Genomic DNA, 24,732 nt, shown 5'->3' on the forward strand with positions numbered 1-24,732 from the left:
CGCCCAGGGGCCAGGCCCACCGCCCCAACCTCTCAGGGAGCCTGGCATCAGCGTCCCCAACCATATTGGGAGCCTCTGAGCACAGCGCGGCGGGGCAGCCTGCAAATACCCCGCTCTTAGCTACGGAAACACACCCAGGGAAGTGAGCGAAGCAGGCAAGGGTAGGGTCCTAATCCCACCATGTCCACACAGGGCAACCCAGGGGAGCAGGAAGCATGGACTTGGACCAGCTGGACCTGAACCCCAGGATCATGGCGGCTGTGAGGAAAGGCAGGTCCGCGGGTAGTGCGTGTGCAGGCAGGCACAAGTGAATGAATGAGCGCACGAAGCAGGGACCCTTGGCTCAGACTGTCATTTCTCCAGTTCCTTTTTGCTTCTGGGTTGCCTGCTCCGTCTCCAGCTTCTTCCCTTTCTGCTCATGGGACTTAACTAAACCCAGAATCAAGTCGTTCTCCCCAGGGTGCCAGGTGGTTTAGACCCTGGGCCTGGGATCCCCAATTGACTCGGGGCTCCGCACTAAAGCTCGGGCCCTGTCATCACGGGCGGGCGTCACTCAGCTCCTTGTATCCTTCCAGCCCCCGTGACATCCCTCCGGCAGCTGCTGCATTTCTCCGGCCCAGACCTGCAGAGGGCCACGGGCCTAACAGCTGCCGACATACGGCTCCTGCTGCAGGCGGCTGCCTCGCACCTGCGGGGCCCCAGTGTTGTCACAGGTAGGCCCCAGGTCTGTGGAGCAGGGGGTGGGTGGCATAGGGGCCATGCAGGGGGCCCAGAAGCCCAGCCAGCCTGACGCCCCCTAGCACTGCAGCTGTACCAGCAGAAGGAGTGGTTCCCTAGTCAGCACCAGCGCCTAAGCCTCGGCTGCCCTGTGCTGGACTGGCTCGTGGGTGGCGGCCTCCCCCTGCAGGGCATCACTGAACTGGCTGGCCGCAGCTCAACTGGGAAGACCCAGCTGGCTCTGCAGCTCTGTCTGGCTGTGCAGCTTCCACCAAGGCACGGAGGCTTGGAGGCTGGTGAGTGGCCATGGCAGGAGGTGGGTGGGAAGAGGTATCTGTGTCACAGGAGCTGGGCCCCTGTAGCCTCTGCAAGACAAGAGGTTCTTTTCCCCACTAACGCTGCCCACCCACTGCAGGTGCTGTGTTCGTGAGCACCGAGGACGCCTTCCCCAGCCGCCGCCTGCAGCAGCTCATAGGTCAGCAGCAGCAACTGCGCACAGACGTGCCTGCAGATGTGCTGGGGAGGATCCCATTTGGAGACCGCATCTTCGTCGAGCACGTGGCTGACGTGGTGAGGACCCTCTGGGGTGTCCAGCCCAGATCTAGGGTGCATGGCCAGGGGTGGGGAGGCTGGGTACACACAGACCCCAGTGCCAGCCAGCTGTCCCTCCAGAAGGCCCCTGTGTGGTCTCTGAAGCTGCCCACCACTGCAGGGAGAAGCAGGGCCTATATCCATCTGGATGGGCCCCACCCTGGTGGAGTATCTGGAAGCAGATACAGTTGAGAAGTGAGGATGAGGGTCAGGGTGGACTCAAGGGTCCACGGGAGACTGAGTGAATGACATATGCTGGAGGCAACAACCCCGTCACTAGAAAGGACTCCAGGACACAACTGGGCTTATAAAGTGATAGTTTTAATTTACAGTAAAATACAGCTGCGCAGTGCTGCAGGCCAGCGTGGCTATGCCCGCCCTGTCGCTGTCAGCTGCCTGGACGAGAGAGAACGGGGCCGGTCAGGGCTCCACCTTTAGCCTGGGTGACCCGGACTCTCACCTCATAGGCTCCTTGTGCTCAGGACAGCCTCACTGCAAAGGAAGGGGACGTCAGGCTGGGCCCCAAGATAACAGGCAGAGCAGCACACAGGGCTCCATCGCCCCCCACCCCGACCCCCAGGGGCTCACGTTGAGGGCAGCGTCATCTGTAAAACCACTGCTGTCATTTCCCACGCCGAGGGGCTCTGTTGCGGGAACCCTGGGGGCACAGGGAAGGTCAAGGCCAAGGGTTGGTGTCCCCGAGAGGGTTTCTCGGGTAACAGGCTCCACCCCCTAGGACAGCCTGCTGCAGTGTGTGACCACGAAGGTGCCAGTGTTGCTTGCGAGGGGCCTGGTGCGCCTGCTAGTCATCGACTCAGTAGCTGCCCCATTCCGCTGCGAGTTCCCAGGGCCAGATGCTGCACCCAGAGCTCGGCTCCTGCAGGCACTGGGGACGGCGCTGCGGCAGCTGAGCTACACCCATGGGTGCCCCGTGCTGTGCATTAATCAGGCAAGGCCCCAGGGTGTGGGGCAGAGCAAACAGGGTGTGGGGGACCCAGGGACCATGCTGACCTCAGGGCCCTGCAGGTGTCAGAGGCCGTGGATGAGCAGAATATAGCTGGCTCTGCAGGGTGAGTGTGGCCGTTTCCTGGGTGCAAGGGGGGGGTGCCGGCCCAGGGAGTCACATGGGCTTGTCCCCCTTGCAGGAACTCGCGGGTCCTGCCTGCACTTGGAGGTGCCTGGGCCAACCAACTCCTCATGCGGCTGATGGCAGATCGGCAGCGCGAGGACCAGGGGCCTGTGGCTCCTCCCAGCCGGACACTAAGGGTGGTCTTTGCCCCTCACCTGCCCCCCGCAGCCTGCAGCTACAGCATCCTCACAGAGGGGGTGCGTGGCATGGCAAGGCTGGGTCCCCCCTAGGCCAACAACTCCTTGCACAGCTGTCATTGGCTCCTACCCTTGAGCCTGGGCTGCCCTGCACTGACCCAGGGATGTGGGTACCCACGATGCCCGACATGGATGGGACCCACTGCACAGACCATGGCCACTTGGGGCCAACACCTGCAGCCACAGACCCAGCCCAGCCCCAATGCCCTCAAGCTTCTGCAGGTTGAGCCCACATACTTCCCTCATGGATCCTGCCTTTGCCAGCACAGGCCTCGGCCACACACACTGTCCAACCCAGGAAGTGGCCTCTGGCTCCCTCCTGTCTGCCCACAGCTGGATTCTGGTCTGGGAGTGACTCTGGGGGCAGGGGTCTTGGCCACACTTGTGGCCCTCCTCCTGAGCCATTTATGGGCAGGTTCAGGTTTCAGCCTGGCAGCGTCAGGGTGGCATGAGGTGTGGCCGGAAGTCGTGGAGGCAGACTCAGGACACAGCCTGTACGGCACAGGGCTGACCACGCAATAAAGGCTTTATTTCGGCGTTACAGTATGAGGACTCGGCGCCAAGGTGCTCCCCGTGGTCACTGAGGTCTCAGGTGCAAGGAGATGCTATAGCCTCGGACCCATATTCCTACTGCATCCACAGAAGAAAGCGAAGCCCATGCCCGGGGACTGGCCACGCTCTGACCAGGTGCCTCAGGGTCAAGAGTCAGGCAGACTTGCTCAGCCTCACATATGCACCTTCCAAAACATTCCACAGCACCCAGTGAAGCCACAGCCCTGAGCAAACTCCCTGCTCCAATGGAAAATGGGGTCGTGGCTTCCCGGGCCAGCGAGGGAGGCCCTGAATAGCATTGGCTGGACCCCAGCACTGGCCTGAGCTGCTGTCCCCTCAGCCACACACACTATCCACTGTCCCTCGGCCCCTTTAACCCATATACATATATACATACACTTCACTGTCCCTCACACCCAACCCCCATGCTTGGCATTGTTAGGAACCCAGAAGAAACCATGTGCCTGGCCCATGCCCAGACAACAATGCAGCCCTTGCCCTCCCCAGTGCCTGCAGCCTGTTCTGGGTTCCCAGAACCTCTCCAAAAGGTGACCAGCACTGATGTGTCTTAGTCATGGACCCCTGAGTTTCGGGTCCCCCAAGAAACAGTGACGAGGAATAAGGAACTAGAGGCCCACAGTGGGTGAGGAAACACCCTCAGGAGGGATGGAGAACCCAGTACTAGTGGAGATGCTGTGGGAGCCATACTTCAAGTGAGGCCTGCCCTGGTGACCCGAACCTCAAAAGCCAAGAGAGGACGCCTGGGACTCACACAAACACCAGGGCCACCACCCACAGTCAGCCAGCCTTGGTGAGGCTCCCCAAGAGTCCCCCCCTCATACCCTCTGGGAAGTCAGCCCTGCCTCGGATTCCAGGGCTTGAGCGTTGGTGACATTATGCCTGCCCCAGAGCTGGAGGATGGGGCACAGGGTTGGAACAGATAGGAGTGGAGTGAAGGGCCTGGACTGCATTTCGAGACAGGCTCCCCACAGTGGGACGTGCCTCCAACCAAGGGTCTGGGTAGGGAAGTGGTCAAAGGTGGGCAGGACACAGCCCTGCCAGAGAGGGCTGCAGCCAGGCTCTCCTGACGAGAGAGACCGGCAGGGCAGGGGCCCCCGCCCGCCTTCCTTCCCGGGCCCCACTAGCTCTGGCCGCAGTGGGCCAGGTCGGTGTGGCTGGCGCTCAGAGCTCGTAAGTCTGCAAGACCAGGGCCTCGGTCCTGCATGAGAAAACAGATGGGAGGTTATAGCCAGCAGCCTGGGACTCCACCCGGCGCCCACCAACGACGGGGGAAGCACACCATGCCCAGTGTCACGCAGCGGGAAAGCAGGCGCCCACCACCAGCCACACACTCCCAAGTGTCCATGGGGCCAACACGGCACAAGCTGGACATTTTTCACATGCAGATTCTCCTCGTTTCCAGAAGCCCCGAGATACCTGGGGGGCCAGGTCTAGGAAGGGTCCGACACACCCCAAGAGTTGCACCAAACACCAGACACCAATGTAACGTCTAAAGGCCAGTGGCCAGGCCTGCTGTGTGGGTGTGGAACCAATGAGGCCTGAACCGCATGGTGCTTGGGGCCTGCGACAGTGACAGCGGGTGAGTGAAGCCAGGCAGGACTGAACAGAGGCTTGCGGGGAAGGAGGCCCAACAGGCACTCGCGGGTGAGCAATACAGACACGGGCGCAGGCAGGGCAGGGGGTGCTGGGCAAGGCAGCGGGGAGACAGGGCGGCTCCTTACTTTTGGGAGGTCTCCAGCTGCCTGGCCGGCCATGTTAAGGACATTCAGGGACCTGGCACGCTTCATGCTGTGAGTGGCAGTGGACATGCAAGGACAAATAGCACACAGATCAATGGCAACAACCAGTGCAGGCTTCCCACACCCTGGGCTGGCCCTAGATTAGCGCAGCCCCCCAGGCCAAGATGACCGGCTGCACCCTGGTCCCAATGCCAGCCGCCATCTGCCTTATAAAATTCAATGCCTAAGTCCCGCAGCAAAGGTCTATCAGCGGCAATGTGCAAACCCAGTAGCCAATTTCAACTTTTTGGGCCACACCCAGTGATGCTCAGGGGTTATTCCTTTCTCTGCACGCAAGAATCCACCTATCAGTGCTTGGGAAACCGTACGAGATGCCGGGAAGAGAACCCAGCTCAGCCACGTGCAAGGCAAATGCTTTCCCTGCTGTGCTATTGCTCTGGCCCTTCCATGTTTTTAAACGAGCACGTCAAGACAGAGATGAGCTCAGGTCTGAGCTTGGGCAAGACCCTAAGTCTGTCCCCCAAGTATCAGTGCTGGATATAGTCTGGGCAGCCCCCCAGAACTCTGGGCTCTAGCCTTGAACCCAGCTGGGCGATCATGGAGTAGCCCTGGACTCCAAAAAACTGCAAACTCCTCTGCCGGGAGCAAGAGTGAGTAGGACCGGGGTGGGGATGGGGAGGCTCAGGGACACCTCAGACCCTCAGTGCACACAGACACTCCACATTCCAAGTATTTTTCCAGAGATGAGGTGGGAAATCAAGCATTTTTGTTCAGGAAGTTGTGGAGTTAGTATTTGGGGAGCAGTTTGGGGCACACCCAGGTCTGCTCAAAGAGCACTTCTGGCTCTGCACTAGGACCATATGTGAAGCTTGAGCCCAGGTCAGCCGCATGCAAGGCCTTAAACCCTGTGCTGTCTCTTGGACCCTGAAGCTGGTATTTAACAAAGCTTAGAGACCAAAATACAAAACAAACGTGACCATCTACGTCATGCAGAACAAGGATAAGGTGCTGCACTGTGTTCCGAGCACTCCGGATTGCAGGCAGAATAATACACAAATAGGGTGGCTTCTAGAAGGTTCTTGGAGCTAGTTACTCAGGGACAACCGCACAAAGAAGCAGCAGGCAGCAGGCGTGGACCAGGCGCCCACAATGAAGCCCAAGAACACTGTTGCCGTCTGGCCACCGGCCTCAGGCGCCACCACTGCCCCTCAAGACAGGAGCAAGCAGCCACCACGGGTCCTACACAGGATGGTGCAAGCACAGACTTGTGAGCACCTACATGCAAGATGCTTGTGGACACACTGAACTCACACAGAATCTAGTCACCTTATTAGCTTTCCTCACAAACATGGTGGAGGCAGCAAACATGGTAGGCCAGCAAACGTGCCAGGGAGACACGAGGGACTGGCTAGGACACAGGAAACCCTGAAGTACAGGACTTACTGCCAGCCCCACCTCACTGACCAGGCAAGAGAGCCTTCTAGAACCCCAAAGGTAGCCCAGGGTGCAACTGAGGCACAGGAGTGGGTGGGATGTCGGCTCAAGTCTCCTCTGGAAAATTCCTTTCAGTCAGAAAACACCTTTCACACATGGTCCCTCAAGGGCACCCAAGTCCCCACTGGCTTCCAGGCAGGGGAGGGGGCAGCGGGCACCTCGGGGTGGCTCCTACCGGGCAGGCTGGCTCCTTGGGGCCATGTTCCCAGAGCACAGGTCCACAACACCAGGAAGCAGGCCCCAGACTGCCGCCTTCCCCAAGCTCAGTTCCGTGGAGGCCTGATAGGCCAAGACTACCAGGACAGTTCCAGGAAAGGCCAGCCGAGCTCGGGGGAGCACCCCACCCCAGAGGCCACTGTAACCCTGAGCAACAGAGGAGACAGGCCCCATTCTGACAACCTCACAAGAATAGGCCTAGCCCAAGACAACCCCTAGCTCAGATCACACACGGCCACACAGATACCAGAGTTCAGTCACTGAACAAGGTCCCGGGAGCACTAACTGCAGCCCAGCAGGCCATCTGAAGTGCGGCTCTCACCTCCGGGAGACCAGTCACACGCTTCTCTCTCTGCCTAAACCCATTTCCCCCATTGAGCTTGAAGGGGCCCCATGGCCCCACATGCATCCCTCACACACCTCTGCCCTCTCCACCTCCGAACAGGAACCCCGATTGGGGAGATGAGGACGGGCACTCGGGATAATTACCCAGGGTTCTTGGGGTCACTGTCCCGGGCACCTCCTCCCTTCAGCTTCCTAACCAGCTTCTCGCTGCTGCGTCTAATGGAGGCGCGGAGTTTGCTAAAGGAACCACTGCGCCTTAAAGATCCAGAGCCATCCTGCAAGAGACGGGGACAAGGTGAAGCTGCCGCCACACCCGCCCGCCTGAGCCCAAACACAGGCGCCCCCCCCCCCCCACCGCCACCGCCGCTAATTGTAGCAGACCCGCCAGTCTGGATCTCGCTGTCAGAAAGACCAGGTGGCACATTTGTGAACACGCTTGGTGGCACCCAAACTCTCCATCCTGATCATCAAGGGAGAAACCAGTGTCATAGCCCCGAGCCACGCAACAACACACCCCCAAAGAGCACCAAGACCCTGGGCTGGGAAGCAGGCACTGGCCAGGGGAGTCTCAGATCCAGGAAACCAGGGACAGAGCAGGCTCCAGGAGGTCCAGATGGAGGCTCGGGGCCCACACAGCTGGTCCACACCCTGCAATGCCCACACCCATCCTCCCTCCCCTTCAGCTTCTCGCGGAGCTGGAAGATTCGGTCCAACACTCATGGTTCAAACCACCCAACACTGCTGCTCCCACTCAGTTCGGACCCGGGTCCGAGCAGGCCTACGGGGACAGAGATTCAGACAGACCCAAAGACCCAGCTGCCCAGGCAAGAGAGGTTCTCCGAGGCAGACAGACAGACAGACGCTGGACACAGGTGAGCCGGAGTGAGTTTATTAGGAGTTAGAAAGACACAGACACATCACTGAGCACAGATTAGTAGAGAAAAGCATAACTCCTGAGGGTCACCGCGGACAGAGCAGAGGCTGTGGGGGAGCCCTGGGGCAGGGGGGACAGCCAGTCAATGTCTGGCTGCTGAGAACACCCATGGGGACGTCTGACTACCTCGTGTGGGAGCTAAACACGCGAGTTACACGGGACCTGGGTGAGTGATACAACTTGGGTCACTAAGTACATGTCCAGCAAAGCTACGTAGGGACAGCAAGAAGGACCCCTGAGGACAGCAGCACCAAAAGGAACAGCCAGTCCCAGAGAGGTGTGGGCGGGCGGGCAGGAGTCCCGGGGTGGCCAGCACAATGGGCAGTGCTGGCGAGGTTAGCTGGAGGCCCGCCTCATGCAGGGCAGCGGGATCGGGAGCTAGGCCTGCGACAGAATGAGAGAGAGAGCCGTGAGACTGGGAGACCCCCGCGGCTGCACCTCGTGGTGCCCAGAGCAGCAGGTCCCAGGGTGGGCAGAGCCTCTGCCAGCCCTGCCAGCCCCAGGCCTGGCCTACAGATCTCAGCCCACTTGCCTGGCCCCTGCTATGCGTCACCCTGTCAAGGTACAGGCCTGGCTCAGGCTTCACCAGAGGCAGCAGGGACGTACGAGAACCCCAGAAGTCTGTAGTGCCCCGTTCCCGAGAGAACCCCCCCAGCGCCTTTCACAGAACTTTTTCAGGAACGGCCTTGAGGCCCCTTGGCAGCTCTCCCAGACCAGGCACCCTACACACATGCAGCCGACGGGTGGAGTGAGAGGTAGGAGATGGGGGTCCCCAGCCTGCAGCCTGGAAGGACCTGGCAGCCTGGCCACAGCTCTGACTCACCGAGGCATGGAGAGCAAATCACTTAACCAGCCCGAGCTTCATTTTTCTCATCTTTAAATGGAAAAATAAAACTGGTTACCAACTCCCCCAGGATGCAGGCGGGGCGAGAAGATACACATGCGCTCTGATGCTCTTTAGGAAAAGGGCCCTGAGCAGCTGAACCAGGGTGGGCCGGTCAAGATGCAGGGAGCAGCTCACGCCCGTGCACGGCCACATCCCGCTCCTGCCTGTGCTGCAAAGCACTGGGCCCTTGCAACCCATACCACTGAAGGGAGACCAATAGCCCTTGCTCAATACTGCACCCCAACACTGTCCACACCACCAGGGGCCTGGCTGCCGTGCAAGAAAGTGGGCCTACGCACCAATGGCTCACGGAGCACAAGCAGAAGGCGAGGGCCCAGCCCTGGCACCTCGGTGCTCTGAGCTCTACCAGAGCACAAGTCAGAGCCTGAAAAGTCCTGAGCACAGCTAGGTATGAGCCCCAAACAGCAGAGTACGTGGGTTTCTGAACAAGGAGACAGCGGCTATTAAACGGTTCAGAAACCAGGAGCCCTTAGGCCATCCCAGACAGTGTTGTCCTGCCCTGTCTTCTACAAATTCCCACAGCTAGGCTGGGAACGGGCAGTGCAAGCTCCAGCTCACCCAGGAATGGTCCCTGAACAACCCAGAAAGACCAGGGTCTCAGCAGCAAGGAAAGTGGGCATGGCTGCTTCTGGGCGCAGATATCACAGGAAACAGAATGTGGGGCAAGCTGACTCAGGACAGGGCAGTGTCTTCAGAGCTGAAACCCCAGAGGCCCCCAAAGGGTTTGGGGGATAGTGACCACCCGGAGGAGGGAGTACAGATTGACCACCGAGTTTCGAGTCCAGCAGCCAACCCGAAAAGGACATCCCACTGACCAAGGACAGTCCCTGGTACAGCAAGACGGGAAAGGGGACCACCTGCCACGACCCTGACCTGCACATGACCCACACACATCATGTGCAGCGGGTCCCTCCCAGGCTGGCTCAGGGAGTCTGTGACCAAATTCGAAGAGAGGCGCAAGCCAGAGTGCGCAGCCAAGTCCAGAGGTAGAGCCACTTCCAAAGGGTGGCGCTACCTCCCAGAGATGGGGCCAATCCGAGAGAGATAAGTCACTGCCCAAGGTCGGGGCCATATTCTGAGTGTGGAACCACCTCCCAGGGACGGAGCCAATCTCAGGGGCAGAGCCATATCGCAAGAGTGAAGCCACATCTGAGAGCTGGTTACAACCTGAGGGCAGAGCCACCAGGTAGGGGCTCTCCAGGTCAGGGCCACAGCCTGTCCTTTGAGCCTGGCCAGCAGAGCCTCAGGAACCACAGGCCTCAAATCCCTGGCCTGGGTGTTGAGGGGCCACTGCACTGTCCCGCCTGAGACACCCAACCAGACACCAGTGGCCTTGAGGCAATGAGCAAACCAGCCTGAGCGAGGAGCAGGAACTTCAGAATTGTCTGTGAGGGCCACAGCGATAGCACAGCTGTAAGGCGTTTGCCTGCACACGGCCAACAAAGGACGGACCACGGTTTGAATCGGGCATCCCATATGGTCCCCCAAGCCTGCCAGGAGCGATTTCATTTTTTTGTTTGTTTTTGTTTTGTTTTGTTTTTTGTTTTTGGGCCATACCCGTTGACACTCAGGGTTTACTCCTGCCTATGCGCTCAGAAATCGCTCCTGGCTTGGGGGACCATATGGGACGCCAGGGAATCGAACCACGGTCCGTCCTAGGCTACCACTTGCAAGGCAGCAGTACCTTACCTCTAGCACTACCGCTCCGGCCCCTAGAAGCAATTTCTCAGCTCAGAGCCAGGAATAACCCCTGAGCGCACCAGCCCCCCCATTCACCCAAAAAAAATAACTGTCTGCGAAGTGGCTTCCAGCTCCTGGGATCCTGTGGCCCATGTCTGGGGTCCAGATCCCTCTGCATAGGTGCGGGTCTAGAGTCACAGGAACCTGGAGGTCTGATGTCTATCATCAGTAACTGGAGGCCCTGGGATCTGCCTACACCGTGGAGGGGTCCCCTCCTCATCTTCTGGCACACCCAGTTGGCATCTGACATCCACAGCTAGGTCTGAAGGCACAAGCTCTAGCCCAGGTGGGTAACTGGGGAGCCCTGGCCACCCACTCTCCACGGCACCCTGGCACGTCCTCTCACAGCTCTGTCCCAGCCCCCAGACCCTGTATGCAGTGGGGAACCAAAAAGCAGGTGCAGCTCCTTCCATGCCACCCATCCCTGCCCGGGCCTGGTCTCACAGGGACAAAACCGGACACTGTCTCATGAAAGGCACCGGGCAGCAGCACAGCCATGCAAGCAGCTCTGGCCACAGGCAATATAGCACACCCCGGGTAGGCACAGGGATGCCCAGAGCTTGGTGGCTGCCAGCCAGTGCCCAGGGCCCCTGCCAGAGCAGGCTCTGCCAATCTGTGGTGCCACACCCCAAAGGTCAGATTCCAACAGATGGTAAAGGCCCAAAACTACTACTGGAAAAAGAACTGCTCAGACTGGCATCTGTGGAAGGGCCCCAATCCCGCATAAATGGTCTATGGCAGCTACCTGCAGTCAGACCCTATGCCCACAGCCCACTAATGCAAGGCCTGGGCTTACATTCCTGCCTGAAAACAGTGCTAAGCATGTCCAGGGGTACAAGAAACCACCCACCAAGGCCAGTTGCCCAAATTGGGGCAGACACAGGCCCAGCTCTGCTCAGAAACTGGCAGGGTGTGGAAAGGAATCACAGACAGGCCGGCAGGAACCACAGTCCCTGGCCCTCCCTGCCCTGGTCTCTGCTTATCTAAGGAAATTCTAGTGTCTCCCCCGTGGCATGGAGTTAATGTGAACAAAGGGGACAGCAGCCTGATCAGCGGGGTTAGGAGCATGGCAGTTAGCAAAGAAAGGGGTGAGTTCAAAGCACGTTAGTGTCTGCCACGGAACCCTAACATCACTGACATTGAACCTGCGTGTAGGCCACGCCGCAAAGCACCTGCTTTATCCAGGGCCAAGAGGGAACCCATCCCCTCACCCCCAGAGCAGTGGTAGCAAAGAAAAGATCTGGAAACAGCATCATTCATGCGTGGCGAGGCGGACGGCGCCAGCCCCTGGGCTGTACTTACCCCGTTCCACTCTACGCTCATACTCACTTCCTCGCCTCCGTCAGGGCCACTCTCGTACTTGACCACGTCCACGCTCTCGCGGCCACGCCCCTTCTCCTCGGGCTCCGCGTCATTCAGCACCTCGGCCACCTTCTGCTTGTGGGCTGTGTCGAGGCCCTGGGAGCGGCATGGAGAGGAGCGTCAGTCCCAGCCTGACTCAACACAAAGCAGGCTGGGGAGTGGCCCAAGAGGTGCCTCTGTTTGGGTCTAATGTGCATGAAGGGCCACAGGCCAGAGTGCTCAGAGCAGTGGGCTGACCACTAGCCTGAGACACTTCCAAACAGAAAAGAGCGCCGGGCAGAAGCTGGTGCTAGTACAATGGAGCCTTTTGCACCTCACGTCACATCTCTGGGCTTGGACAGTTTCCTGTGAGGCTGGGACTCCCCCTTTCTAGCACAGGCAGCCAGGAATGCCCCTGTGCCTTCCTTTCTCTGCCCAGATAAAAACAGAATTCCTCAGTTTGCTGTGACACTGAGAAGGAACACGTTACGATGGGTGAGACCAAAAAGACAGATTTGGACTATGGCGCCCATATGCTGAGAATATAGAAACAAAGCTGGCATCAGACCGTCCTCGGTGGAAACCGCCGCAGAGACAGGATCAGCAGAACCGGGAACAGAAGAGCAGGTGGGTGGGGGACAATGGCAGTGGCGGGAAGTTTGGTGGGAAGCACTAAGAGCACAATTCTGCTGTACACTACAGCACTTCAACCAGGAACGGAAACTGGTGGGTTGTGCTTTTTCCTTTCCAGGTTTGTGGTCAGAGAAACCTTATTAAAGGGATCGACTTATTTATACAAACTAAAATACTAAAATACCTCTGACTTTTATTTCTTTTTTTTTTTTTTGGGTTTTTCAGGCCACACCCATTTGATGCTCAGGGGTTACTCTTGGCTAAGTGCTCAGAAATTGCCCCTGGCTTGGGGGAACCATATGGGACGCCGGGGGATCAAACCCAGGTCCTTCCTTGGCTAGCGCTTGCAAGGCAGACACCTTACTTCTAGCGCCACCTTGCTGGTCCCAGACTTTTATTTCTAAAGCAAGCTTCCATACTTTCATGAGTGACTCATCACATTCCGGCACCTGATGGACCTTCCTGTCACACTCAGGCACCTGAGAGATTTTCCGGTCACACTCAGACACCTAACAGACCTTCCTGTCACACTCAGGCATGACAAACCTTTCTGCCGCACTCAAAAACTTGATAGAACTTCCTGTCACACTCAAGCATGATGGCCCTTCTTGTCACACTCAGACACCTGACATACTAGAACAACTGTCAGAACTTCTTATCAGGGGCCAGAGTGGAGGCATAAGCGGTAAGGCATCTGCCTTGCCCGCGCTAGCCTAGGATGGACTGCAGTTGGCTCCCCCATCATTCCATATGGTCCCCCAAGCCAGGAGTGATTTCTAAGCGCATAGCCAGGAGTAACCCCTGAACATCACCGGGTGTGGCCAAAAAAACAAAAACAAAAGAACTTCTTGTCACACTAGGGCACTACTGACCTTTCCTGTCTCACCTGTACACCAACAAAACTTCCTGTTACACTCAGGTCTGGTGGGGAGTGAGGGTCAGGCACCTGACAAACCTGTTTCCTTGATCTCATGGCTGCTTCCTCCAGGGTCTCAGCAGCTTCAAACTTGCCTTGACGTCTGTAGAGAGCCCCTAGGTTTTTTAAAGTCGTAGTAACAGTTGGGCTGCAAGAAAGCACACAACCAGCAAGCGATGAGCACAAACATGGAGGCAGCTCCACCATGAGCCATGAGCCATCATCTATAGCTGTGTCACCCCATCCCCATGCCTGTGCCAGCATCAGCTCACGGAGCACAGGATGAAAACACTGATCCAAAGGACCAGCAGACCTAGGTCCGGAGCCAGACCTCCAGCTACAGCCTGGAGGAGCCTGAGCTCAGTTCACACTGCCTGGACATGAACATCACTCTCCATCAGGCCAGGCCAGGCCAGGTCCGTGAGGCACAGGAGTCTGAAGCACCCAACCTTTTGAACCCACAGTGTTTATGTTTATAAACAAAGCACTTGGCCATCAGCCCTCAGAAGCTCAGCAGGATACATTATGAACCAGCAAGTCCATTTGTCCAGCAAGGCAGAACTGCTGACATGAGTCTCAGGACATGGGGAAAAGAACCAAGAAGGAGCTCACTCCAGTGAGAAGAAGCACAGAAGCACCTGCAGCCCTAGGCTGAGGCATGAGAAGGGCCCCAGGGCTATAAAGATGAAAGAGCTGGACTGGGCATATGTCCGTTCCTGCTCCTCAAAGTCTCCTGGCTTGCAGCCTGGGAGGAAGTAGTGCCTGACTGCACTATGACCAGAGCCTGAGGAAGTCAGCAGCTGCTCTTATGGAGAGTGGGCATGGGGACTTGGGACCATGTGAACCACCAGCTATAAGGAAACAGAGATTTTTATGGCCCCTGGTCATCCATAAGAGTGTTACTGCACCTTTTCAGGTTGAAGACATCAGTTACGAGAAACCCGCCCCTTGTAACTGCCACAGAATGGCAATTGGAGGTAGGGGTATATAAAGCCCTGGGCTGAATGAAGTGCTGGTGTGGTGAGGAGATTCTGCCACTATCACCCCTGCCAAATTGCTCCTGGTGGAAGGTCCCTGGCAAATTGCTGGAGAAACTGTTGAATGAACTTTTTTTTTTTTTTTTTTTTGCTTTTGGGCCACACCCGGTGATGTGCAGGGGTTACTCCTAGCTATGCATTCAGAAATCGCTCCTGGCTTGGGGGACCATCTAGGATGCTGGGGAATCAAACCACAGTCCATCCTAGGTTAGCCCTACCATTTGTGCCACCACTCCAGCCCTTTAATGAACTTCCTGATCCTGCTGCCTTTTGCCTCCTCCCCTACTGCTCCAGGTCTAACAACCAGCCATCTACTCAGCCCTGATTCTTGCCCAGGTCAATGTGTCCTACCTGTCCACTTTGCATGCTTTGTACCAGCCACCATACTCTCCAAATGACGCCCCGTCCTTCTGCTTTCCCTGGAACAAAGCAGCACCTGAGTGAGAGCCAGCCCTGAGGCAATGGACATCCCAGGTGAAGGATTGGCAGGGCCCGTCCTACCTTGCTCTCTTCCCTCTCTTCAGCATGCATCCAGATGGGCTTGTTCTCATCTGGGAAAAGAAGTACAGTGAGGGAAGACAGTGGCTCTCCTGAGTCACCGGGCCCACTCAGCTTCCTGCCCACTGTCTGTAAGCCCACATTCAGGTCCCGGAAGAACAGACAGGCCGGCCTCACAGTCTGCAGGGCCGTGGTAAGCCGGGCCTGGGCCCTGAGCAGAGACATGGGCAGCTACAGAGGAACCTGACAGATTTGGGGTTCTCCATAACAAAACCGTTTTTGTGCTTGAATCCCCCAGGAACAATTGGGAGAATTTTGCATCTGAACACATGACAATAAACCAGTTAAGGAGGAAAAGTTAAGTCATGAAATTTGTTTCTATGTGGAGAGTGTCACACTCAGTGGAATGAGTCAGAGGGAGAGGAACAGACATTACACTCTTATGTAAAAATAAATATTATGGGGCCGGGGTGGTGGCGCTAGAGGTAAGGTGTCTGCCGTTGCAGCACTAGCCTAGGAGAGACCACGATTCGATTCCCCAGTGTCCCATATGGTCCCCCAAGCCAGGAGCGACTTCTGAGCGCATAGTCAGGAGTAACCCCTGAGCGTCACCGGGTGTGGCCCAAAAGCCAAAAAAATAACAAAAATAAATAAATATTACGGTAATAATACCCAAAAACAATAGAGACAAGGGCTAGGAGGACTGGTCCACAGTAGGAAGCTTGTCACAGAGAGTTGGGGGGGGGGCCAGTAGGGCAGAGGAGGGACCTCTAGGACAATGAGAGTTGGAAATAATCATTATGGACAAGTACTAGGTGCTAAAAGGAGGGAAAGGAATATGCATGGTACTCCTTCAGTAACAATATTGCAAACCATGGTCTCTAAAAGGAAAAGAAAAAGAGAGAGATGGGCTGGAATAATAGCACAACAGGTAGTGTGTTTGTCTTGCACACAGTTGACCTGAGTTCAATCCCTGGTATTTTACACAGCCCCCAAGTCTGCCTGGAGTAAATTTTTTTTTTTTTTTTTTGGTTTTTGGGCCACACCCAGCAGTACTCAGGGGTTATGCCTGGCTCAGAAAGCACCCCTGGCAGGCACAGGGGATCATATGGGATGCTGGGATTCGAACCACCGTCCTTCTGCATACAAAGAAAACACTATACCTCCATGCTATCTCTCCGGACCCAATTTTTTGTTTTTTGATGTTCGGGCCACACTCAGCTGTGCTCAGAAGTTACTTCTGGCTCTGCACTCAGAAATCGCTCCTGGTAGGCTCGGGGACCATATGGGATGCCGGAGATTGAACCCGGGTCCGTCCCAGGTTGTCTGCATGCAAGACAAATGCCCTACTGCTGTGCTATTGCTCTGGCCCCTAGGAGTGATTTCTGAGTGCAGAGCCAGGAGTAACCCGAGTGCCAACAAGTGTGTGTCCCAAAGATAAAAAAAAAAAAAAAAAAAAAAAAAAAAAAGCTGACAGAAACCCAACCACAATCATGTTTGTAGTCAAGGTATTTAAATAAAAAATTATTAAAAAAAAAAAAAAAAAGAGGGGCCAGAGAGATAGCATGGAGGTAAGGCGTTTGCCTCTCATGCAAAAGGTCATCGGTTCGAATCCCGGCGTCCCATATGGTCCCCCGTGCTCGCCAGGAGCGACTTCTGAGCATGGAGCCAGGAGTAACTCCTGAGCACTGCCGGGTGAGACCCAAAAACTAAAAAAAAAAAAAAGAAGTGTGTGTGTGTGTGTGTGTGTGTGTGTGTGTGTGTGTGTGTGAGAGAGAGAGAGAGAGAGAGAGAGAGAGAGAGAGAGAGAGAGAGAGAGAGAGATTTTTGTAGGGTTCAGGGAGGGAATGCCTAGAACAGTAATGGTTTTTGGTTTTTGGTTTTTTTGGTTTTTGGACCACACCCGTTTGATGCTCAGGGGTTACTCTTGGCTAAGTGCTCAGAAATTGCCCCTGGCTTGGAGAACCATATGGGACGCCGGGGGATCGAACCGTGGTCCTTCCTTGGCTAGCGCTTGCAAGGCTAGCCACCTCGCCGGCCCCATATGCTCTGGTTTTTTAGATGGGTTTATATTTTTATTTGCTTTCTAATAAAGTCTATATTCTTTTTTTTTTTTTTTTTTTTTTGATTTTTGGGCCACACCCGGCGGTGCTCAGGGGTTCCTCCTGGCTGTCTGCTCAGAAATGCTCCTGGCAGGCACGGGGGACCATATGGGACGCCGGGATTTGAACCAACCACCTTAGGTCCTGGATTGGCTGCTTGTAAGGCAAATGCTACTGTGCTATCTCTCTGGACCCTAAATTCTATATTCTCTTAAAAAAAAAATCACTGAGCTGCTACTGCTGCTAATTTTTGGGTTGTTTTATCCAGTGATAAAGCTCAAAAATAAAAAAAGAAAATTAGGGGAAATAAAAGGGGGAGCGGAGAGATAGCATGGAGGTAAGGCATTGCCTCGCATGCAAAAGGTCAGTGGTTCAAATCCTGGCATCCCATATAGGGGGAAGGCAGAAGGGAAAGTGGGACATTGATGGTGGTAAATACACCCTGGTGAAGAGTGTTGGACATTGTACAACTGAAACTTAATCATGAACAACTTTGCAATTGCAATTTGCAATTTGATTCAACTTTAAAAGAAGTCAGGGCCTGAGCGATGGTGCAAGTGGTAAGGCGTCTCTGCCTTGTGCACTAGCCTAGGACGACCCGTGGTTCGATCCCCCGGTGTCCCATATGGTCCCCCACGCCAAGAGCGATTTTTTTTGTTTGTTTTGGGGTCACACCTGGCAGCGTTCAGGGGCTAATCCTGGAGAGATTTCTGAGCACAGAGGCAGGACTAACTCCTGAGCGCTGCTGGGTGTAACCCAAAATCCAAAAAACAAAAATAAAAAAGTAGTGAGGTATTGGAAGCAGTCATGGAGAACACACAAAAATTTTTCCATTGTAGTGGCTCAGGCCAGAACTTTGGGTTCTCCATGCATGAACTCTGGGCCACTGGGCCCAGGTCCTGCCCCTCACTCCTGAGAGTAGGATGCAACCCATGCTCTCATCTACCCCATGTCCATGAAGTTTCTGGGCTGTGTCCAGTCCAAAATGTTCCAGGGCTGCTGGCTCAGCTCTCAGTGTCATTCCTGGGCTGCTTGGGACCATACAAGGTGGCACTGAAGCAAGGCATCCAGCATCTGCTAAGGCATTGTGCATCCGGAGTGGGGGTTTCCTCAGCAAACACAGCTTGGGTGGCTGGACCACAGTGGGTAGGGTGTTTGCCTTGCAAGCAGCCAGCCCAGGACTGACCCAGGTTCAATCCCAGGCAACCCATGCTTCCACAGGCCTGCCAGGAGTAACCTTTGAGCGCTGCTCATACTTTCCCAAAATAAAAGAGGAAACACAGCTAGGGCTGTGCACTAGGACAAGGCAACCTTGCACACGTGGGGTCCGGACTCCAGCCCCAGAACCAGACAGATGAACATGCTCCTGGTACCAACTGCTCCTCAGTGCAGTGTGAAGGGGTCCTGGAAAACCCACACATATACACTCTCCCGAACCCAGGGGTGTCATGGGTGTGACGTACAGCCCCCCCCCCCAGAGTCGGCCAGGCAGAGACTCACCGTCCACGGATCCAAACTCACGCTCGTGCGCACGCGTCAGGATCTCCTTGTAGAGTGTCTCCGCCTGCTTGAACTTCCCCTGCTTCAGGTAGCAGGATGCCTGCAGACAGCCAGAGCTCAGCCCACCATTGCTCAAAGCAAGGGGTCAAGCACAGTACATGTGGGAACAAAGGGTAGCAGAGTGGACGGGAGGGTCCCAAAACATGGGCAGGGACCCAGCGGGTGGACAAGGGTCCAGTGGGTAGGCAGCATAGGTGCAGAATGTGTAGGAAGCTTTGCCACTGGACGCACCAGGTTGTTCTTGGTCTTGGCCACATTGGGGTCGTCAGGGCCCAGGCGGGCCTGGTAGATGTCGAGCGCCCGCTGGTAGTAGTATTCCACCTCCTCATACTTGCCCTGGTTCTGACACAGCAGCGCCAAGTTGTTGAGCTGCTTGGCCACATCGGGGTGATCCTTCCCTAGGACCTGGGAGGGGAACAGGGGCTCAGGCACCATGGAACTGTCCGGTCCAGCTGGTCCAGACCAACCACTGTTGTCCCTTCTGGCCAAATGGCTCAGAACTCAGTGACCATCTCAGAATCACCCAGGGGCAGCCCCAGACAACACAGACCAAAGAAGCCCCCAGGACCCTCGTGGCCCAGATAGACGTGGCCTCCAGGGAGCGCAGGCGCCGCTCATAGCTGCTGTCCCTGCGCTCGCCTGTCCCTCCTGGGCCGCACCTTCTCCCGGATCTCCAACGCCCGCTTGCACAGCGGCTCAGCCTCCTTGTACTTCCCTCTCTTGCCGTAAAGCACTGCCAGGTTGTTGAGTGTCGCTGCCACCTGCAGCAGAGGGACCAAACGTGAGGAACGCCCTGGCCCTGCTGGAAAGGCTCACGGCGGGGCCAGATCAGCAGTACCCAGGCCTGATTATGCTCGGTCCTCCGAAGCCATAGTACAGCCCACAGAACTCGAGGAGAGAGAGAGAGAGAAAGACAGAGAGAAATTCCAGGAGGAATCTCAGTGTGCAGTGTGATTACTGTGGGCAAAGCGGTGGTGCCTGGGGTGATGCAGGCAGGGACAGCCAGCGCCTACCTGAGGCAGGAAGCCAGCAGGCAGCTCCCTGTGAGGACGATAGCACAGTGAGCATGAGCGAGCGAGCGAGCAAGCGGGGTGGCAGAGGAATGTGTCAGGGGAGGGGTACACACCGCAGGGTGGTCTCTGCCCAGCGTCTTCTCTCGGATGGCCAAGGCATCGTTGAGGAGGTTGGCCGCGTCTTTGTACTTGTTCTGGTCCCTGTGGGAGAACCTACAGGTCAGTGCTGCCACCCGGGGCCATGGAGGGAAGGAGGAGCCACGCAGCAGGGACCACGCAGGCTGGGGGCCTTGGGGGACTGAGCCTGAGACAGCCACGCCAAGGCTGCCAACATCCTACTGGTCCTGCTGGGAACGTCTCCCTCCTCCACCCCTTCACTGATTCTGGCTTAGGGCTCATCTCCCACCCAGGCCCCAAATAACTCCGAGAGACACTGCTGAGACAGGCTTGGTGGGAAGCACCCCCAGCCCGCCCCGACCTGACACACCACACGGATTTAGGACACACATACCACCACACACACACAATGTGAAAACCAGCAACCCTCCAGGTCCATAAGGTGCCTCCTGTCTTCAGGGTCTACAACCCTTCAGGGCTGGGAGGAGGAGCTCTCAGGAGGAGCACATATGAGGAAGCATGGTCTGACCCCAGCATTGGGTGGTCCCCAAACACCAATGATTGTGGGTCCCCAAATTTTTTCTTTTGGGGCTACACCTGGCAGTGCTCAGGATTACTCCAAGCTTTGGGCTTAGAAATTGCTCCTGATAGGCTCGGAGGAAATGCCAGAAATTGAATCTGGGTCAGATGAATGCCAGGCAAACATCCTCACTGTTGTACTATCACTCCAGCTCCATCCCCCCCACAATGTTTTCCTTGGGGTTTTTCTTTGGGGAGGGGTTCAGCCACACCCAATGGTGCACAGGGGTTACTCCTGGCTATGTGCTCAGAAATCAATTCTGGCTTGGGGGACCATATTGGATGCCGAGGGATCAAACCGCGGTCCCTCCTAGGTAGGCTAGCGCGCAAGGCAGACACCTTACCGCCTGCACCACCACTCAGCCCCCCAGAAAGTTTTTAAAACAAAAGAGGGAGTTTGCTAAGCTAGAGGACGGAACCACGGGGAAGTCTGTCCACACTGCAAGGTAAGAGAGGGTGGGCTGAGTGAACCCCGCATCTCCCCACCACTCCACAAGTCAGCACAGAGCTGAAATGCCCCCAGGCAGTCCCTGAGGCTTGACCTCCTGTGACATGCTAGACCAGATGTCTGAGCAAAGAACATGCTAGAAGAACAGGCACACGGCCACACACATCAGCCTTTCCCCACTAATCAGGAGCAAGATTTGGGAGGAGAGAAGCCAGAACACCCCTCATCTGTATCAGGGCTCTGTCCCAGACCCCAGCGTGAGAACGGACAATGGTCCTGAGCCCAGCATGAGGGGGTGAGGAAGCCATAGAGACTGAGGCCTCGTGCCCAGAGCAGAACCTCTCCAGGAGGCCCCACAGCAGACCCTGAGAGAGGAGGATGAGACAAGGCCTCAGAGCTGCACCAAGCGCAGAGCCGGGAAAGCAGCTCGTGGATGGTGATGGGGGAGGTGAAAGAACGGAAGGGGCCCAAGGGCGCCCCTCCAGCCCCCACTTGCCTGTACACCAGCGCCAGGATGTTGAGCATGGTGGCCACATCGGGGTGGTCATGGCCCGATGTCTTCTCCAGGTCCTCCAGCGCCTGCTTGCACAGCGGCACGGCCACCTCGTAGCGGCCCTGCGACGCGTACTGGATCACCAGGTTGTGCAGCGTGCGCAGGCGTGCAGGGATCTCGTAGCCACCCTGCTGAGCAGCGGCCGCTGCGCTGCTGTGCTGCTGCTGGACTGCAGAGAACGGCTGTCAAGCCGAGCACAGGTGCAAATACACACTCGAATAAACGGACACATGCACACGGACACATATCACTCATACGCGTACACACACGTGTGTGCCCCTGCCCACACTGGCTCCCACTTACTTCCCTGCCCGGGGTCGTCATCATCGTTGGGGAAAAGGTCATCCAGAGTCTCTTTGCTGGAGTCAGAGTCTTTGTCATCCTGGAAGGGCCCCACAATCAGCAACGAGCCCCCAGGGACCCCCACACCAACCCCAAGTCACACACTCGAATGCTCCTTGTTCGGGAGCCATAAGGGCCAATGGCATCTGCACCCACAGTGAGAAAGGCGGGAGGGATGAAGCTTCATCTTGGGTGTTTGGTGCCCCTCCTGCTCTGATGAGTCTGACTGCATGCCCCCCCCCCCCAGTCCCCGGCTCTAAGGCCAGGCCAGACAGCAAGTCAGCAGCTGACAGACACCCAAGCAGGCAGGCAGAGGATCCCAATGCCATGTCCACGTCATGGGAGGGAGCACAAGAAGGAAGGAGGGAACATGGGGAGGAGGAGCACTGGGGGAGCATGAGGAGGGAGGAGCACGGAGGAACAGGGAAGGGTGGAGGAGTACAGGGGAAGGGAAGAGCACAGAGAGTGAAGAGCATAGGGAGGAGGCGCACACAACCCAGGCAGGGCAGCCAGGCAACGGGCAGCATCTCCACTGCCCGACCTAAGATGAAAAGTACCTTCGCATGAGCAAGATGGTCCCTGGGCTCATCACAGACGAGCCGGCAAAGGCAGTCCCGGGAGGGGTGGGGCAGGAGGATAAGGCAGTGTGTGTATGTGGACACCCATATGTGGTTTGTGTACACATACGTGCAATTGTGTGCGCATGCATTATGCATCTGTGCTTGTGTGTGCATTCATGTGCCCTGCCCAGTCACTCACAGAGGGCGAGATGTCGTCGTCGTATTTCTTGAGCTGGTTCATAAACTCCAGGTGCTTCTTCTCCTCCTCCAGCTGTGCCACGGCCTGCTCGCTCCTCTGCAGCTTCTGCTGTGTCCCTGCCAGCTCATCACGCAGCCACTGGTTCTCCTGGCACAGGCGTCGCACCTGTGCGCGCAGCTTCTGCTTCTCCGACTCCACAGCATTGAGGTGGTTGGACAGGGCCATCATGACCTGCAGAGAGCCAGTGGGCCCTGCAGTCCCCACTGGGCAGCAGGGCCCTCACCTCCAAGTGGACCCTGGTGACCCCCACAACACTCAAGTGCACCCAAGTGAGATGGAACCACAGTGGGCAGGGAGCTGAGGAATTGGCTCCGTCCTTAAACTGGCCCGTCAGGCATTTGGACACTGCACAGAGCACAGGACAAGAGCGTCCTTTCTGAGGCACGAGCTATGCTGCCCAGGGCAGGACACTAGCATCTGCCACCCTTGGACCACCTGCCCAGGTCGACCTAGGCTTCAGGGGGGTGCCCTCCACCCAGTGTTCCCATTTCCTGTGAGTCTTGGTTTGGGACCACATGGAACAGGGAACAGGGTTCAGGGCTGAGTCTGCTCCCACCCATGCCCCACATACTGCCCTGCCTTCCCTGACCCTCACATGTGCCACGCTCAAAATAAGACTCAGACCCTGGCACTGACCACAGTAGGGCCCAAGGGAGAGTGCCCAGCCAGACTATGCAGGTGAGGGGCCCGGGGCAAAGTCATTCCTCGAGGGCCCAGAGAGATCGCACAGAGGCGTTTGCCTTGCAAGCAGCTGATCCAGGACCAAAGGTGGTTGGTTCGAATCCCAGTGTCCCATATGGTCCCCCGTGCCTGCCAGGAGCTATTTCTGAGCAGACAGTCAGGAATAACCCCTGAGCACCACCGGGTGGGACCCAAAAACAAAACAAAAAAAAAGTCATTCCTTGAGGAGAGAGAATGGGGACCCCACCCTGGCCTGGCCTGAAGCCCAGCAGCCCCAAGAGGCCAGTTCCTAGTGCGCTCCCTTCCACTGGCAGAATGGGGATGGGGGTGACACCCGATGACCCTTTGGTCTCTCTACCAGCATAAGGATCTGTCTTAAAGCACAACCAGAGTCCCTGGCCAGGGTTATGTCCCTCCCTAGGGCCTAAGTGAGCAAGACACACTCCCACCTCCACCCCAGAGGCCTATCTGGGGAGCCTGGGCACCTCTGAGGGGGGCTGAGAGGAGGGGACACCCTAGTCCAGTCCTGCAGTCCTGGGTCACAGCTGCAGGGCCTGGGTGTGGCAGAAGGCAGCCTCCCTCCAGGATGCTCCACCAGCGACTATCCTCTGATGTCAGAGGAGCTTCTAAGGAGCACCTCGGCTCCTCTTTCCACTCATTCCCCCGCCCCACATCCCACATGCTGAGACTTCGAGGCCTGTCTCCTGTGCGTAGGTACCTGTGCCTCGCTCAGGCCCAGCTCCAGCATGTCCAGCGACTTGCGGATCATGCTGGACTTCTCCTCCACCAGGTTGCTCTCATCCTCCTTGTGCAGGCATTTGAGAGTCTGCAGGAGGCTCTGCAAGATGGAGTTGTGCTCATTCTTCAGCGCTTCCAGCCCTTGGATCACCTGCTTGGTCTTGGACATGATCTCATCCTGTGTCAGCTTCTCCAACTTCTCCTCCTTGATGTGCACCATGGTGGACATGTTGTCGAACATCCTGGTGGGCACAGGGCAAGGGCAGACCCCACCTCAGACTTTCATCGAGGCCACGACGTGGAGCTTTCTTGCCCTGCAGTCCTGAGATCTAGATGCACCCCAGCAGACCAGCCTACTTGCTTTTCTAGCTTAGGCCTCAGTTTGTCTGGTTTGGGTTGAGGGGAAGGGCCCACACCTGGCAGGGCTCAAGGGCTAATCCAAGCTCCGTGCTGGGGGTTGTTCCCAGTGGAGGTCAGGGACCCTGCACAGGATTCAATGCTAGGTCCAAGATAGCACAGCACATGGTTAGCCCCTCAGCCATACCCAGTCACCTGAGCATCCCCAGGGCCGGGAACAGTCCTGGGACTGTGGCAGCGAAAGAGCCGTGACACCCCTGATGTGACATCATCAGGGCTTCCAACACCCACTGCCCCAAACAGTGCCAGAGTAAGCCCTGAGCACTGCCAAGAAAGAGGGGCAGGCTGAGTGCTGGGACATGGTAGCCGGGCTGCCCACATGTACAAAGTGAGGGCAGGTGGGCACCCAGCCAGAC

The 24,732-nt window shown here is 56.8% G+C and overlaps 2 protein-coding genes across 14 annotated transcripts; one reads left to right on the forward strand and one right to left on the reverse strand.

Annotated features, from left to right (window-relative positions):
- The first annotated feature begins 99 nt into the window (after positions 1 to 99).
- On the forward strand, positions 100 to 2,836 carry XRCC3 (X-ray repair cross complementing 3). The gene is made up of 7 exons (XM_049790379.1): positions 100 to 270; positions 576 to 713; positions 801 to 1,013; positions 1,133 to 1,287; positions 2,045 to 2,257; positions 2,335 to 2,378; positions 2,454 to 2,836. The coding sequence occupies exons 1-7, from the start codon at positions 216 to 218 to the stop codon at positions 2,665 to 2,667; spliced, it is 1,032 nt and encodes a 343-aa protein (XP_049646336.1). The 5' UTR covers positions 100 to 215; the 3' UTR covers positions 2,668 to 2,836.
- Positions 1,614 to 24,212, reverse strand: KLC1 (kinesin light chain 1). 13 transcript variants are annotated; one of them, XM_049790341.1, is made up of 16 exons: positions 23,940 to 24,212; positions 22,481 to 22,711; positions 21,683 to 21,761; positions 21,323 to 21,548; positions 19,796 to 19,883; positions 19,329 to 19,430; positions 18,901 to 19,074; positions 18,610 to 18,709; positions 15,011 to 15,060; positions 14,861 to 14,928; positions 13,503 to 13,620; positions 11,885 to 12,040; positions 7,146 to 7,276; positions 4,929 to 4,995; positions 1,897 to 1,966; positions 1,614 to 1,800 (listed from the first exon to the last, which is right to left on the reverse strand). In XM_049790341.1, exons 1-15 carry the CDS (start codon positions 24,198 to 24,200, stop codon positions 1,931 to 1,933), a joined length of 1,887 nt encoding a protein of 628 aa, XP_049646298.1. In that variant the 5' UTR covers positions 24,201 to 24,212; the 3' UTR covers positions 1,614 to 1,800; positions 1,897 to 1,930. The 13 variants fall into 13 exon arrangements, with proteins under 13 accessions (XP_049646298.1, XP_049646299.1, XP_049646300.1 ...); XM_049790342.1 differs by lacking the exon at positions 4,929 to 4,995; XM_049790340.1 differs by lacking the exons at positions 1,614 to 1,800; positions 1,897 to 1,966 and adding an exon at positions 3,143 to 4,405 and having other exon boundaries at positions 13,512 to 13,620.
- Positions 24,213 to 24,732: the final 520 nt, after the last annotated feature.

Source organism: Suncus etruscus, chromosome 17 (assembly GCF_024139225.1).
Source record: "Suncus etruscus isolate mSunEtr1 chromosome 17, mSunEtr1.pri.cur, whole genome shotgun sequence".
NCBI classification, from domain to species: Eukaryota; Metazoa; Chordata; class Mammalia; order Eulipotyphla; family Soricidae; genus Suncus; species Suncus etruscus.

Coding starts and splice junctions, on each gene's coding strand:
- XRCC3 (XM_049790379.1), top strand. CDS start 216: ATGGACTTGGACCAGCTGGACCTGAACCCCAGGATCATGGCGGCTGTG. Junction 2,258..2,334: donor CCGTGCTGTGCATTAATCAG/GCAAGGCCCCAG, acceptor AGGGCCCTGCAG/GTGTCAGAGGCCGTGGATGA. Junction 2,379..2,453: donor AATATAGCTGGCTCTGCAGG/GTGAGTGTGGCC, acceptor TCCCCCTTGCAG/GAACTCGCGGGTCCTGCCTG.
- KLC1 (XM_049790337.1), bottom strand. CDS start 24,200: ATGTTCGACAACATGTCCACCATGGTGCACATCAAGGAGGAGAAGTTG. Junction 21,549..21,682: donor TGACGACCCCGGGCAGGGAA/GTAAGTGGGAGC, acceptor CGTTCTCTGCAG/TCCAGCAGCAGCACAGCAGC. Junction 14,929..15,010: donor AAGAGAGGGAAGAGAGCAAG/GTAGGACGGGCC, acceptor GCTTTGTTCCAG/GGAAAGCAGAAGGACGGGGC.